This window comes from Spermophilus citellus (genome assembly GCF_964194105.1).
Source record: "Spermophilus citellus genome assembly, chromosome: 11".
Lineage (NCBI taxonomy): Eukaryota > Metazoa > Chordata > Mammalia > Rodentia > Sciuridae > Spermophilus > Spermophilus citellus.
The window spans coordinates 130,446,883-130,463,555 of record NC_138192.1 but is presented as its reverse complement, the minus strand read 5'-3'; the positions used below and the strand labels follow the sequence as shown (position 1 = coordinate 130,463,555).

The 16,673-nt window shown below is 52.9% G+C and overlaps 1 protein-coding gene across 4 annotated transcripts in view; it reads right to left on the bottom strand.

Moving 5' to 3' along the window:
- Positions 1-3,252: 3,252 nt before the first annotated feature.
- Positions 3,253-16,673, bottom strand: part of DGKD (diacylglycerol kinase delta) — a 97,681-nt gene continuing 84,260 nt past the window's right edge. For 3 of the 4 annotated variants that reach the window (XM_081260573.1, XM_081260575.1, XM_081260574.1), the window contains 12 exons: positions 16,500-16,610; positions 15,486-15,582; positions 15,190-15,297; positions 14,220-14,333; positions 12,935-13,069; positions 12,479-12,630; positions 10,942-11,053; positions 10,767-10,859; positions 9,886-10,005; positions 6,434-6,551; positions 5,296-5,426; positions 3,253-4,490 (listed from right to left, as the gene is read on the bottom strand). In XM_081260573.1, coding sequence (XP_081116699.1) covers positions 4,401-4,490; positions 5,296-5,426; positions 6,434-6,551; positions 9,886-10,005; positions 10,767-10,859; positions 10,942-11,053; positions 12,479-12,630; positions 12,935-13,069; positions 14,220-14,333; positions 15,190-15,297; positions 15,486-15,582; positions 16,500-16,610 — 1,381 coding nt within the window. In that variant the 3' untranslated portion in view covers positions 3,253-4,400. Of the gene's footprint in view, positions 4,491-5,295; positions 5,427-6,433; positions 6,552-9,885; positions 10,006-10,766; positions 10,860-10,941; positions 11,054-12,478; positions 12,631-12,934; positions 13,070-14,219; positions 14,334-15,189; positions 15,298-15,485; positions 15,583-16,499; positions 16,611-16,673 lie in introns of those variants that run through there. The other variant, XR_014017946.1, reaches the window with a different exon arrangement.

Below are 16,673 nucleotides of genomic sequence, written 5' to 3'. Positions count from 1 at the left end.
TTCACCTGCCAACACAGGGACAGCTTTTCTCAGGCTGGGCAAACGTACTCCATAGCTCAGCTCCACAACATACCTTGGCCCATGGGAGTCAGCACAGACCCAGGTACTGTGCAGGAGCCACGCAGGTGTTGACCTCATGCCACACCTGCCAGTGGCCTTTTTTTCCAGGAAGATTACCACTTGTGCATTAACCACGGGTATGGACAGGTGGCTTATTGCTCAACTCAAGATAAACTTGTGTAAGATCCACATGTGTATAGTTGCTTCCACTTTAACCTGCATTGAAGTGGGTTCTGATGGTCTGTCCTATGCTGCAGGGGGCACTGTGTTTATATCAGAAGGAAAGGGTAACCTATGCCTCCCATCTCTGTCCCCCACACGGTTCTCTCAAGTGACACGTTTCTTGTTTGAGCTGTGGCTCTGACACACAAAGCACACCGCCACAGAGAAGGAAGCCTCAGGTGAGGCCCACCTTGGGGTCTGAGGTCAGAATACTCTTGCTGCTGCCCACAGCTCTTTGGCCTCTCCCACTGGAAGGCTGGTAGGAGGCAGGACCAGGGGACAAGGCCCCACAGTTGTGGGTTCCCAGATGTCTTGGGCAGGCTCGGTTGATTAAAACAGATGGGGAAAAAATGTAAAGTAAAACTTTTCCCCTTAATTCAACACAGGTAACTATTCAATTTAAATTAAATTTAAGGGATTTAAATAGCATTTGAGAGCTAGCACTGCATTAGAGTTGACCAATCTAGGGTGCTGGACTGGCAACATCTCCAGCACATTCCTGAGTTGTCATGTACATGCTCCCCCTGGTGGTCACCTGTATTTCAGTTCCCCATCAGCCCTCACTGCCTAACACTAACACAGCTGAGGGCCGACATGGGGAGGCACTGACCATGCAGCTTGGCACTTCGGCTACAGCCCTGGCTGAAGGCTGTCCTGCTGTGGCTGCTACCTTCTCAGCCCTGGATACTCAGCAGGTAGCCCTGCTTCCCCTTCCCAATCCCCCCAACACCAGGTGTCTTCAGTCTTTGTAGAAGCACTTGGGCTCAGATCTACAAGCCAGGGGGTTGTGCAACATGGAAGTCAAGGCCCAGTCCTCCAGACACGCCCCGAGGGGTGCGATGATGTGTGAACTAGGCCTCAGTCCTGTGGCTCCTGCCCAGGCCTGCTATCAGCTGCTGTGTCGGTTACTGAGGCTATTTTCCCAGCGTGCCTTCATCCCATCTTAATGTAATAGCTGAAACATTCTGCTTTGAGGAGCCAGAGGCCTTGCCAAACCTCTGAAATATTCTCAGTGCTGGCCAGCAGGGGGCACCCACCTGGGTGCTTGCTGGTTGTTTTGTTTTTGTTTTCCAACTGGGCATGGGGAGAAAGCTAAGATTTTAAGGGAAAAAAATAAACCATTTTTAAAGTTGTAGTCTTCCATTTCCTTTATACGCATCTGCTTCGTGTTCTACTTGCTTGAGATACGCTGTAGAGTCCTTCTTTCCCAAGCCCACGTCAAATGCTAAATAAACATGGCTTGCATTTAGAAGTAGCGTGCCAGTGGGGCTTTGGAAATCAAACAAGTATGTTTGGGTTTTAAATGAATCCAGATTCATGGGAAAACTGTAGTGGAAGAAACTGGATGTCTTCTGGTCCTCCTCCTTGTCAGGGTAGGCCTGGCGGAGGAGTGGAGCCGCAGGAAGTGTGTTTCTTCAACTGCGACGTTCTTCTGGCAACAGGAATGGGCAGGGCAGGGGCAAAAGTTACTAATAATCCAAACTTGTGGCTTCACTGACACTGGTTTCCCTTGGGAACAGACTCGACAGCAAGGGACCCGCGATGGCGGCACCTTCATCTATCAGGACAGGGCACTAGCAGCCCCTCAACTAGCTCCGCCCACATCTGAAGCCTGGCCCTGGTGGGGTTTTAAACAAGCATGTGGCACTGCGCCCAGCCCGTCCTCTTTAGGGAGGGACCGCAGGGCTGAGCGCCTTGGCCCAACCCAACTTCCCACCCCCCAGGCTCAGTTTTTTAACCTGGAGACCAGACCCCACCCCACGTGGCTTTCCGTTTTGCTTTTCAGCACCCAAAATTCAGCCCATATTTAGAGCAGCTGAAAAAAAATCTGAATTCAGTTTGGCAACCAGTATTTTAGTCAATGCGCAGGAAAGTTGATAAGGACTCGGGCTCGGCCATGAGGATCAAAACAGGCTGGTTTACTTATACACAGAACAAGGTATTTACAGCTCTGCTGGGCTATGTACATAACAATACAAGAGGCGGCTGCTTTCTGGTGGCCACTATATAAATTAAGATTATAAATAGAGGGGTGAGCCCCAACCCGGGCACAAGGCCTCTTCCCCAAGACCTAAGCGGCCCCTCCCTTCCCTACACTCTTCGCCCTGGGACTCTGAGCAGCTGACCCAAGAAAGGCAGAACAGGAGGACCATGGCCTCGGCCCCAGGCGTGTGGCACAGGCCATCAGTGCTCCTCCTAGGCCCTTCGCTTCCGACTCTGCGAACTATGGTGCATTTCTGTGTGACCAGTGTTGTAGTCACTGTAACACCCCCAGCCCAAACCCAGTGCTTCCCCCAGAGGAAGCCTGAGGTCTTGAGGTGGCCCCAGTGCAACTGTCGGCTGCTTCTTGTGTCCCCTTCTAGCCTAAGGTCCAGTCTGACCCAGGGCTTGTAGTACCACGGGCACAGGATTGTCACCTCCACGGTTATCCTTTCCCACTTGGAAATCAAATGTCTCCCAGGGCTGGATGACTACTGTCTCCGCCAACACTACCTCAGGGAGGCAGCAAAGTCCATGCTCGGTCTCCACCCAGGCACCCGCGCCACTGGAACTGGGCCTGTGGTAGACAAGCTGACTCCACACTCGACTGGAGCCCGGCCCCCAGCAGGACCACTGTGGGGAGTGTTCGCAAGGCAGAGCACACAAGACCCTGCAGACCCTGGACAGTCCACACACCGCTCAGTAGGTACCTCTGGAGTGCCCCAAAGAGCTCCCCACCCAGCCTCCCCACATTAGATGGGGTGACCCCACTAAAGGGCCGGGCGGTGCATGGAGACACTCACACACTGCCTTCTCTCGGGTGTACAGCTGCAGCCTGGCACCTTCCTCAGGAGGGGGCTGTTACAATGTTACAAGACCTTTCCGGGTGGCATTACCAGCCCCTAGGGCAGCTTCCTAACAACCAACTTCAAAAAGGAAAGAGAGAGCGGAGTCAGTGGCAGTGAGGACCAAGGGCGAAGGACGCTAACAACCAACTTCAAAAAGGAAAGAGAGAGCGGAGTCAGTGGCAGTGAGGACCAAGGGCGAAGGACGCAGCCCTGCCCTGGGGCTGGAGCTAGATCCCCGAACAGTGGCAGGGCAGGAGTCCTCGGCCAGAGTCATCCAGCCCAGGGAACCACTTGATTTGGCCCAGAGTCTGCAGACAACCTTCAGGGACACCAGGCCTGGCAGCAGGAGACTTGATGCTAGCCCATGGCCTGAGAATCTGGGCCTCCTGATAGGAAGAAGGACCCAGCCCACCCAGGGATGTGCTCCTGGAAACCCATACACTCTCCCACAGAATAGACAGCTTCCCCAGACCCGGGAAGCTTCTCCCCAGAAGTACTGAGCTAACCCCAACCCACACACCCTTGTCGCTCCAAGCGGGACTCCTGAGGTCCGTGGTATCCTGTAGACAGGAGGGATGTCCATGCCCACAGCCTAAGAGAGGATGCAGAGGAGGACCACAGGCCTGCAGCGAATGAGGAAGGCCTGAGAGCTGAGGAACAGAACCACACGCTGCCTTGGCTGGACGAGAACGTTGCTCTCCTCCTCTTTAGAGCAGGTTAAAGCAAACGGAACTCAAAACAAGTCCGTTCACTCTCAAGACCAGCAGAGTGCAGAGCCTTTGTTAGAAACAAAAACCTTCTGAATGAACAGGGCAGTAGCAGTGGGCTGCCTCGCGGGGCTGCTGGGAAGAGCCACAGGGTGGCTGTCAGGCACAAAGAATGTTCTGGCAGGGGCCTACCACGCACTGAGCCCAAACCATGCTTCTGAGAGCCAGCAGGGGCAGAGGTGGTGCCACCAATGTGGCCAACAAAGCACACGCAGAGGAGCCCACAGGGTAATCCAGGCTCAGGGCCTAGGCAAGTTTCTGCAGAAGCGTCTGGTACCCAGAGTCCCTGTGGCCCACGACAGGTCCGTGAGAGCCGAGACTGGGCAGGACTCTGAGCTGGGAAAGGTGGTATTTCAAAGGTAGCTGTGTTGGTATGTTCAGGACTCCTGGAGCTGTTATGGACGGGAGTCGAGAGCGGCTTCCTGTCACTAACAAAGGGAGTAGCACCATGAGAGGCCAGGGGCAGTCCTCCCTGGGCCTCAGTCGCGGGAGGAGCGGAGGATGCAGGCCGAGAAGACAGAGGCTAGGCCTCGGTGGCAGGGGAGCCCCGGCTCAGTTCCTTGATTCCACACAGGATCCTCTTCATGTGTCCCACTTTGGTTACGCCAAGGTCCTGCAACAGAGAGGACAGCCACCATGGATGCCAGGAAGGGGGCCCAGACCAAAGGGCTCTATAGATGGGTCTGCACAGCGGACCCTTCCCACTCTGCTTCCTGAGCACAGATGAGGGTAAGAGAGATAACGACAGTGGAACAGACAGAAATGGCACAAATCACGATCGCATGGACACCTAGCACACCGTTCCTGTGTCCTCCAAGTCACTGACGCCGTCAAGAAAGATCCAACAAGACAAAAAACAAAACACAGGCCTAGGAGCAAGTGGATGGCAGGTGGCCTCAGGAGAGACACTGCTAAGAGGGGCGGTGGCCTTTTGCCTTCTCAGGACTTGGCCAGTAACTATGCCCAGAAGACAGGCTACACAGGCTGACTCTACAAGTCAAGGGCAGTGGGTGCAGACCCAGGGGCACATGCACGAGGCGAGCTGCCTCAGCACCTGCTCAGGAGCAGCACAGAGAAGTCACATTATGTGACAGGGCTCCAGAAATCCTTCCACTCACAACTTAACCACAGAGGACCCCACACACCACCGGAGCTCTTCTGCTAAGTGTGGGAGCCTAGGGCTGGACCCCCTGGGGCTTCTGAGGTCACACAGCCCCTTTGTCAATATGGCCAAGCAAATCGAGACTCCCCCCAGTGTCTGCTCCTAGCTTCTCGTGGCTGTGGCAGGTGCAGCCATCACTGCCAAGAACCGTGCAAAACTTCAGGATGCTAGGACCTGGCCAGGAGCGGGTAGAGGATGGAGCTGAGAGGGGCTACCAGGAAGCCCCATGCAGGTTCCAAGAAGCCTGTGAAAGTACCTTGAGGTCCCTCCGCTCCAGGTGCAGGAGCTCAGAGCCCCGGATGTCGTGCCGCGTGAAGATGTCCTTATACTCACAGAGACTGAGGTGCTCCAGCCAGGCAGCCACCTCCTCTGTCCCCCAGAGGTGAACTGTCGAGACGGAAAAGCACGAGTGCAGTGAGTGCCCAGAGCCCAGCGCAAGGACAGCCAGCGCCCGAGATGCCCCGGCAGTGGCGCCCACCACCCAGCCACAGGCAAGCACCCTCCCGTAGTGCAACGCAGAAGAGACAGGAGCCACCCGCTCGGGTGTGAGCGGCAGGAGTGCTGGCGTCTGTTCCTGCCAGGTGGCCACTCCCATGTCCCAGGAGAGATCAGACACCACCCAGTACTGGGGGGAACACCTTTGTGTGGCCAAAAGCCAGTGTTGGCTCTCACGGCTGGACCATAGCAGGAAGGGAGAGAGGCAGTTAGACTTTCCAGACTCAGCCGCCATCCTGAACAGAAACCCAATTTCTGGTCAAACATGCAAAGAACAACAATCAAAAGAGCTGCCCTGAATGGTGGCAAACGCACCCAACAGAGTCCAGGTCAGGGCCTGCACAGCACCCAGAGGGCTATACACAGCTCGGTGCTCAGCCAGCTCTTCGGAAAGAGATTGTAAACCCCAATTTCCTGACCCTGAGGAAAAATGTCCTTTTGGATCGTTTTCTATTGATTTCATCACCCACAATCACTGGTGGCCTGGGGTTCCTGGCTTAAAGACCTTGATCAACGAATCAATCAAACAGGAATCAGCAGCCTTTCACAAGGAGCAGGCAGAGGACCCCAGCACAGTCTGAGTCCAGAGTTTTATGTCTCCAAGTCTGTCTTGTCACCTCAGCTGTCCTCCCTACCTCAAAGTCCCAACTCAAGGCAGACAGGTCAGTGTCCCATCACCCTGGGTCTCCATGGGGGAACAGGGCATGACAAAAGTACCCAGCCTAGACAGGGAAAGCAAGCAGGGGGAGGTGCTGTAGCTGCAGACAGACCTGTGCAGCCACGTGACTGGAAGTCACAGCAAAGGGACCACAGGGAACGGCCTCGCAGCCGGGGGAGAAAAGCAGAGGCCAGGACCGCTGGCATGGACAGACAGAAACACACAGGAGAAGGGCAGGTACCCGGGGCTCCCAGGCTACTGTAAGCTTCTTTGTTCTTGTTGTTTTTCTCCTTTTTAAATTTGGTCACCAGGCGGAATTTACCACTGCGGCTGCGTTTGGAAAGATCCAACATCACATTCTGTTGGGGAGAAGGAGAAACACTGGGCGTCAGACCCTACCTTATCGAGGCCTCGGCCATGCCCTACAGAGGCGGGGTGGAGGGAGGGAGGGGTAGGAAGAGACTCCTCCTCCTTTCTTTTGGTTTTATTCCCTAACTTGTCCTTGTATGTACTACTGATCTTCGTGTCTTTTAAACGTTTTAAGTGGTCATTGGCATATCATCTATTTTTACATTCTACGTTTTTAACTTTTATAACATTGGCATTCTCCTCGTGACTGAAAGCATTTTTGTAAATATTAACTACCCCTACCTGCCACTACATGAAGATGATTAAAACAGACCGTGCAGCCAGTCTCCTCGTGTTGGCGCCCAGTGTTGTACGCCACCGTTCTAGATGAGGCTTTCCCTGCGTCCTGCCTCCTTTCCTGGGGATGCACTACGTATGCTGGAGCAGTTGGGGACAGAGGGCAGAGCCACAGAGAAATGGGGTCCTTGTCTTGCAGCCAGCAACAGCCACTCCTCCACAGGATGTCCCCAGGGACACAAGGAGGCAAAGGTACTCATTCTGTGGCATGCTGTTTATAAGACAGACGCCATAAACAAAGCCTGAAAGTATTAAGCATGGGAGAGAATATACCAGGCAAGTAGACTTTAAGATTAAAAGGGCCCTTACATAATGACAAAACCTATGTGTACCTAATACCATAGGCTCAAAATATATATTGTAAACATGTACAGAATCAGAAAATTTGAGAGACATCTGTAATTGATAAATCAAGAAAAAAATTACAGCCAGGCGCAGTGGCACACAACTGTAATCCCAGTAACTCAGGAGACCAAGGCAAGAGGATCGCAAGTTCAAGGCTAGCCTCAGCAACTTAGCAAGACCTTGTCTCAAAAATTAAATATAAAAAGGGCTGGGATGTAAGCTCAAAGTAGAGCACCCCTGGGTTCAACCTCCAGTACCAAAATGTGTGTGTGTGTATGTGTGTGTGTAGAAAAACTGTCAGAAGGGACTTGACAATGTAAACAACACAACGGCACACAAGGCTCATTTACAAAACCTTCTGGACCACTGAGCAAGTCACAGTAAATTTCAACAGAATGTGTCTCCAAGCACAGTGAAATTACACTAGGAACTGACAACAAAAACACAATTAGAAAAATCCCATACACTAGAAAATAGAAAACATACTTCTAAAGAACTCATTTAGATGCTTATTTAGCACATTTTATGACTACTATAATCGTAAGTAGCATTAAGTCCATAACTACATAGTAATTTTCCAGTATAAAGTGGCCGCCGTCTGTTGTCTTAGATACATAATTCTATTTTAGCATTAATACACACAGTCCCCAACTTAAAATCATGAGACTTACAATGGTGCACAGAGGTACCCCACCACCATTCCATTCTCACATTCGGGAATGATTTCATGAGATAGCATACTGAACCATAAAACAGACTTCATGGGAAGCAATTTCACCAACTGCAATTTTCTGAGCACATTTAAGGCAGGTGAAGCTGAGCTCCAAGGTTTGACAGGGCAGGTGTATCCAATGCATTTTCAACCTACCATCGTTTCAACGATGAGTTTATTGAGAACATAACCCCCTGTAGATCGGGAACATGTGTACTGTTATTCTGGATGTTTTTACTGTGCCTTCTTGAAATTGTTTCATTTTCATCTGTCATAAGTTGTTTGTTTTTTGTTTTTGTTTTTTTAGATTGGGGGTACAGGAAAGAAAACAGGGCCATGAACGACAATATATGGCCAGGTTTCTTTTGAACACAATCTGAGGATAATCTGCTTTGAGGAGAAAGACCTATCATTTTTCTCTTCTTATTTCTGTGCTATTAGCTACCTCCTTGCTAGTCCCTTATTTTCTTGTACAACTTAAGAGTGTATTTTATTTCTGTCTTGTGTTTTGTTGGAACCAGGGATTGAACCCAGGGGTGCTTAACCACTAAGCCACATCCTCAGCCCTTCTTATACTTTATTTTGAGACAGGGTCTTGCTAAATTGTTCAGAACCTCACTTAGTTGCTGAGACTGGCTTTGAACTTATGATCCTCCTGCCTCAGCCTCCTGAGCCACTGGGATTACAGGCATACACCACTGTGCCTTGTGTTTATCCGATAAGACAAAAATCTATTAATTTAATCTATTATTGTTCTATTAAAACTACCTTTAAGTTTTTTAAAACATGACTGACTACATTTCTCTATTACCAAAGGCATGAATATTGTTTTTGACTTTTTTCCACCTTAAGAAGAGGAATTTAATGTGCTTCCAGACCCTATCCATATCCTTTCCCGGCCCCTTCTCACCATCCACTTTGTTGGCTTTGATCATTTATTTATTAGGACCACTGTTGAATATTCTACATAATCATCTTAGTAATTTTAAGTGAAAATCTGTATCACATTTACAATGAACTATTTAATCAATTTTGATGAGCTTGTTTTTTCCTTTTGTACCAAAATATCTCCAGTCTTAAGTTGCTGGGTTTTGCAAACTGCCTAGACTGCCTCCGTGTCTCACAAAAGGTCTGCACGTGCTGACCAACGCCTGAGGGTCTGAGAGGAGTGCTGACCGCTGCTGCCCACCCCTGCCACTGCTGCCAACAGGCCCCAACAGAAGCATCTGGCACAGGGGTCTGAGTGCGAGCCTACTAGTTAGGTACCTCCTGAGGGCCTTTCCTCTGCCCCTCTAGTCTGTCTCTGAGGGCTCTCCCTGCTGGACAAGGTGACTGCATTCCAGGCACTGTGCGCCCTGGGGTCCCATCTACCCCAGCTATTAAACCTGCAGCCAGCTGGGGTCGCTGAGCGCGCACAGAAGAAAAGTGTGAGTGGGGAGTGAAAATGTCAACGTATCCCTATCAACAATGAAATTCTGTGAAGCTGCCATAGCTTTTCTTTCTTCCTCCCCACCCCCCACCCCCCACCCCCAGTGCTGGGGACAGAACCCAGGACCTTGCACATGCCAGACAAGTGCTCAACACTGGGCCACATCACCAGCAAAGCTGCCATTTATCCAATGGATGTGTCTCCACACGAGCATACTGGGACTGGGCTCTGCCTTCTTCCTACTTACCGCCCAACCAGTCCTGCAGCTGTTTCAGAGAACAGTGTGTGCCCAGTGGTCAAGGGGTCTCTCAACCCCAGCCCCAGCCCATTTCTAAGCACACAATCTCTCCCTGCCAGGAAAGACCTTTTTAAAAGAAGTCTCGAGGATGCTACCAGTGGCTGGAGACCCAGGCAATCCCAATCCCAAAGCTGAAGGGGCCATTGAATGCAGGCAAGTGCTACGTGTCCAAGGGGCACCACACCGAAGCCTCAGACCACATACCTCTTCATCACCAGGCTCTGTGGGCTGGCAGAGCCAGGGCGTATCTGCCAGCTTCCTGAGCTGCCGGTCCATCTCGGCGAGAGCAGCACCCAGCCGCTCCTTCTGAGGAGGGTCCAATTGCTGCTCCAGTAGGAGAAAGAGAAACACAGCTGCTGGCCACAGCGAGACACCAGGGCCAGCAAAGCCCAGGCAGACGAGGCCCTCAGAGTGCTTACGCTTTCCAGAAATGAAGCGCCTGGGACAACCCCAGGACCCCCTTCCTAAGCAGTGTCTGTGGAGATGAGAGGCGGACTCTGCTCTGGTGATAGGAAGCCACATGCCCTACGTGGGCTGGCACCTGACCACAGGGCTCCTGTTCAGGCTCCCTCTCTCATAAAGGAGACAGGACTACACATCTATGCCAACTGCAGAAATGCTGGGAGCAACTAGACAGCAGCATGACACACAGGGGCAGCACAAGGTCCAGGTGCAGAGTGGACTGTGACACTAGGCCTGGGAGTCCCAGCAAGTCCTTCCCACATCCTCCTTTTACTCCAAGGAGGCTGGCCAGCCCCCATTCTAGCTTCTGCATGGGGCTCCCCCAGGGCTGGTTGGGGCAGGCGACAGCCCAGCAGATCTGCTCCATGAGAAGGGAGGGTTCGGTGCCCACAGGGCCTAAGGGAGAAGCACATTGCCCACCACCAGGCGCTGCCACAGGCCCTCTGCCATGCTGAAGATGACCCGGTTGAGGTGCTGCCAGGGTCCAGGTGCTAACCTCAGAGGCCCCTCCCTTAAGGCTGAGAGCCCTGGTCTAAAAAGCACAGCCCTCAGTGCCCAGTGCCCTGGAGACAACAGTCACCTCCCATAGAGCCAGAGACCTGCTACCCGCCATGTCAGCTCACCAGGGCCATCTTCCCAGACAGCAGCAGCTCCGTCTCGCTGCGCAGAGCCCTGATGTTATTCACCATCTCCAGGACAAAGCTGCAGTTCAGCCCCTGAGAGGAACCAGAATGCACATCCATGTAGAAGGCCACGGGCTATGGAAGTCACGAAGGCCAGACCTGGGGGGACCAGTACCTCCGCAGCCCTAGGCTTGCCATACACTCGGTCCATGGCCTTGGAGCTGGCGTTGACGGCATGAGCGAGCTCCTGCTCCACATCCCGGTGGCACTGGGCTACTTCCCGGATGCTAGAGAGGAAGAGAAACACAGCTTGCTTCAGGCCAAGGGCAGGACGGCCCTTTGCACACTGGTATGAACACAGCCCAGGACACCAAGACAGCAGAATGCAGGCCCAGGAAGACCTTGCCAGCTGCCTCCTGATCAACAGCCGACAGCGGACAGTTTAAACAGGACACCTGACATCCAGAGCCCAGCTTTTCCAGTGAGGAAAACACACAAAATGAGGCTCAGACCTTGAAAACAGCAAGCCAGCATGCAAAGTCACATAGGAAGACCCCGGCAGGGCCACAAATGGGCCAGAGGTGCAGACCCTGCAGGAACCAGAGCTCCTCAAAGGCCCAATCCTGGCCTGATGACTGGCTGAGCATGTAGCCCAGAGTGGAGCCCTCCAAGGGGAGACAGTGAAGGCACAGCCAGGGGCACCTCTGGGAAGCTGAGGTGGGACAAAGAGGGACATGGCAGTGCAGGGAGAGGCCAGGGGAGCACCCCACCCTGACCAGGGAAAAATGCAGCACTGTAGAAAGCACAACTCCCAGCAGGCCCCCTGGGCCACCACAGCCTGTAAGGGAGCCTGTTGCCCAGCAAGCAGCTGAACGAATATGTAAGGCCAAGTACGCCCCCAGCCCCATGGCCGACCAGAGGCAGAGAAGGGGGAAAGAAGGGTGGCCCCCCAGTGGGAGGTGGGAGCAGCAGCAGTTGCTACCCACCAAGGAGTGAAGGCGGTACAGGACAAGGACATGTGGCCAGTATGGACTAGAAACGTCTCTGGGGGAGGGACCAGATAGCAACTAACCTATAGGACAAGAGCCTGGAGTGGGGAGCCAGCACACAAGGTAGAGCAGAGGAAGGGAAAGCCCAAGAGAAGCACAACAGGGACACCAAGGAGCACCAAGCAGCATGCAGCTCCGGGAGGGAGAGTGCCACTAAGCAACGGAAAAAATTGGGGATGGCAGAGAGGGCCCCAGGTGAGCAGGCCGAGTGCAACCTGCTGGAGCCCACACCACGGCAATGGACCCCGTGGACAGTGCTGAGCACTGTGTCACAAGGGCCGCAGCTGCTCCAGAAGCCACTTGTCAAAGAAGAGAAAGTGCCTTGTACAGGTATCTTAAAAAAAAAAAAAAACAAAACAAAACAAATTTAAGAGCAGAGTGCAAATCTGCTCTCCGAAATAAAGGAGGCAGTCAAGGAATGTTCTTAGAAATCCAGGTCAGATTTAATGTCTGTGGCTGGCTCTGAAAATCCCTATGGGTTTCAGGTTTCCATCTATGCAAACCAGGCAGTGTCTGAAAGAGGGCTAGGAGAAATAACCAAAGCCAAGGCAAGAGAAACAGGCTGGGCCCTCGCGGGCGATGCAGACCCAACGCAAAGCCAGCAGAAACTCCACAGCCTGCACACCAGCGAGGGGGCTCCCTGCAGCGCCGGGCAGAGCCCACCTGTGGATGAGGACCCCGGCCGCCTGCCCAAATTGGTCCATGTGGATGGCCTCCTCCTCAGATAGGATCTCTGGGTGCAGTGAAAAAGATGGTGGGCGGGGCAGCTCACACTTCTGTTTGTCTTCCCAGGACTTCAGGGTGTTCTCAAAGGCCTAGGACACGAGAGGCAGACTTACACTCTCCACCACGCTCTCCAGTGGGGAGCATACATCTAACCAAGATGAATACTACTAGGATGTCAACGTAACTAGGAAAGAAAGAGGCAATTTTTTTTTTTTTTTACATTGCAAGGGAGGCAATGTCCTAGAAATAACTCTTTGTTATGTTCATTTTTGTGTCTTAAACAAAAATCCTAGCACAAAACATGAAGCTCTCTGGCTCCTCAAGAGTGCACAGGTAAGCCCACAGGTGAGCCTGGTACCCCTGCCAGAGGGCCCTGCAGGCAGTCATTCTTACCCTATCTCTGGTCAGCGTCTGTGCCCGGTTCTTGTGGATAATCCGAATGTATCCAGGGGGCTGGATCCAGGCCTCTCCATCCACCTGCACAGGTACACCCTCATCCCCCAGGATGGAAATCTTCACGGTGCGACACTGGGCCAATACCACAGGCGTCAGTTGTGTGCTAAGCCATGACCTCCAGAGGCCTCAAGGTACCACTGGGGCCTTCCTGATCCATATGCCTGTACCCCTTCCCCTCAGGACTCCCACCCACCACCACCACCGGGGACATAGATCCAACAGCCAACTGCTTTGCTGTCAGGACCCAAGAGGTTGCTCTCCTCAGCTCTGCTGCCCTACCCACCCCTACAATCCTCTCCCGGAGACTGATGAGCTTTGGGGATCAGTCAGTGTAGGAGACCCTGGTCTGCTGACATGGGCGTCAGGAGCAGGTAGGTGGGGAGCAGGGAAGTCATGGGCCCCTGCCAGATGCCAAAACCCCCAGAGAAAAGTCACTGACTATATGATGATGCCCTTTTCCTCTTTCAAGAAAAATGCTGCAAAAACTTTAAAATGTGAACTTTTAAGCAGACTAGGATTGGGGGCAGATGTAGCACAAAAGATACTGGCTGACCCCAGCATGGGGTTCAGGCCAGTGAGATTTGTTTTGTTTTTCTATTTTGTGGTGCTGGGGATTGAGCGCAGGGCCTTGTGCATGCTAGGCAAGCTCTCCACCACTGAGACACACACCGGGCGGGCCAGTGGGTTTTATAAGCAGCTCCTGCAACACCTCTGCAGAACAAGAGCGGCCCCCAATACCACAGGGAGACAGGCCTTCCCAGCCCATCACCACTGTCAGGATGGAGTCGTGGGAGCCCCAGCCTGTCTCCTGTCCCAGACCAGGCCTCAGATGGAAATATTCCCCAGGGCACCACAGAGACTTGGGCTGTTCCCATGCTCCGCATTACAGCTGCAAGGGTGGGGCAGAGCTCAGCCTGAGTCTGTTCTACCTCAGTGTCTACCTGAACAGGCAGAGTGCTCAGGTAGGATACGTGCTTTGGGGATTTTCGTTTTGAGAATTTAACTGTCAAATATAGCTGGTGGGAAGGATTTTGGCCCAGGAAGCAGTACTGTCCAGAGCCCAGCGAAAAGGGTGCCACAAGGTCCTGGGAAAGCACCCTCTTCTTGTGGGCTCCACCCACTGGAAGCAAACCCAGTGAGTTCTATGCCAAGCCCTGCCTCTGCAAACAGATGTGCACCGCAGGAGGGAGATATGTCCAGCCTTGAGGACCCTGGCCAGTACCTGTGCGATTCGGTGATGCTGCAGCTTAATTACACGAGACACAGCCATCTGCATGCTGCCAAACACAGCGACCACCTCCAGAATCTTATCATCAAACGACGGAGCTGCAAAAGTCTGAAAGGCCGTGTGAGAGCTGACCTCGGCCCCCACCACACACACACACACACACACACACACACACACACACACACACACAACTCTGGGGAAGCCCCTCTCATCAGCTGCTGTGCCAGTGAGAGGTAGGCAAGCCTGGACATGCACGGGGTTTCTGCTACCCAGCTGGAAGCCAGCCGCCTGGGTCCCCTTACTAGCTGCCGCTTACTAGCATGAGACCTTGGGCAAGTTATGTAACTCCTCTCTTCCTCAGTTTCCTCATCTGTCAGGTGAGGTCATACTGGCATACTCCTCAAGGGGCTGTTACAAGACTGAACAAGGTAACGTGAGAACACAGGTCCACATGTGTTAGGTTTGCAGTAAGTGCTGGCTGCTTTGTTATTATGTACAAAGAAGACATTTCCTCTGGCTAAAACTGATCAATACCTTCCCTCATTCAGATTTCTTCCCTGGCTCACAGCCCTGTGCAGACCAGGCCCTTGCAGATCCCAGTCTCCTTCCACATACTTGCTGCGCGCTGCAGCCATGGGACCTTTCTCCACACCCTCCATGTACCTGTCTCCTCTTGCCTCTGACCCTCCACATACTATAATACTCCCTCTGCCTGGCACAGCCCTCCTCTTCCCTGAGGCCCACCCAAGTTGGCCATCTCCTCGTCCCCCAGGTCTCGGCCCCTGCTCACCAATCCTACGTACTCAGTCTGCCCTCTAGACAGTGAGCCTGTGGGCAAGGGGTCCTGTCTGGTCCTCCACCACACCCACCCCCAGCACCACCAGGTCACGAGAGCACCTTACTGCCCTCTGGCTGTCCCACTCCTCCCTGAGGCTGGCCCCCCCACCCTATACCCTGTACGTACATCATCTTCCTTGGTGCCCCCCCAGAAGTTGGTCCCTCCAGCATAGCTGGGAATGTTGAGGACAGCGATTCCCTGAAGACTAGGGAGGGGGATTGGTCGACCATCACACTGAGCAGCAGAAACATAGGCAGGGAGAAAGAGAAACACTTGGCATGAGCCGGTCTTCCTTCAGCAGCACTTGCACCAGGTGCCGAGGCGGCGCGGCCTGGATGGGCTCCCCTGAAGGAGCTCAGCACAGTGTAGACAAGGCCAAGAGCTGGGGTGGGGGTTCAGAGGCATGGACCCTTCCCACTCACCTCCAGCAAGACCTTCTGCTCCAGGTTCCTGTAGGTTCTGTGCAGCAGCTCCTTGGTGCCCAGGACTCCATACCACATCATGTTCTTGGTCCGACTCCTAGGAATGGAAGCCAAGCCTTGAGGTGGGTCAGGGCTTCCTTCACAGGTAACAGCCTCTGCTATAAAGCCTGGGGAATGCATCTGGTCACATACCAGTCAGTCTCAAAAACTGTCTGCAGCAAAAACACCTGAAGACAAGACAAATGTGCCTGAAGAAATATAGTTACCAGCCAGGCACGTGGCACACGTCTGTGATCCCAGTGGCTCAGGTGAATGAGGCAGAAGGCTCATGAGTTCAAAGCCAACCTCAGCAACTTAGTGAGGCCCTAAGAAACTCAACAAGACCCTGTCTCTAAATGAAATATAAAAAGGGGGACGTGGCTCAGTGTGTTTAAGCACCCGAGTTCAATCCCCAGTATTAAAAAAAAAAAAAAGAAATATAATTACCAACAGGGAATTGTGCTAAATAATGACAATTTGTCGAGAAAGTAAATGAACAAAACTCCCCCAAATTTTATAGACCATGACTTTCTTCTGTCTTTGAAATTATGCTTGCCGTAGAAAATGTGGAAAATGAGGAAGAGCACAAAGGAGAAAGTAATCTTCACATCCCACACCCCTGCGCCCTCCCTGTGAATGCATGAAGGGGGTGGCAGGAGGCCTGCTGGGGAACACAGCTCCCAGCAAACTTGGGCTACCTGCCTCTAATGCAGTGTCACGGGTTTATTCAATCCCCGCCACACACCCCCCACGGCCACTAGTGTTCTCACGTCCAGCCTGCCTGACCTGGCCAGCCCTGGACTGCTGACTGCGTCCTACACCTTTGCTTCTGACAATGAGGCATCCAGTCTCCCATCTTCTCCTTAGCATTCTGAACCATTTAGACCCCGCTGACTCCAGAAAGAGATCACCTGCTATCTGAAAGGAGAGGCCAGAAGGGTGTAGAGGACAGGCGGCTCATGAGGCTGAACCCACCTGCACTTCTCCGGGTGCTCGTCGCGCTTATTGTTAAAGTCCAGGGAGATCTTCGCATCCAGGCCAATGCCAAAATAGTTGTTCATGACACACTTCTCTGTGTAGCACTCCCTGCAGAGGTGAGCGCTGAGTCAGCTACAACGGCCTGGTGTGGCTGGCTTGTCAGACAGACTA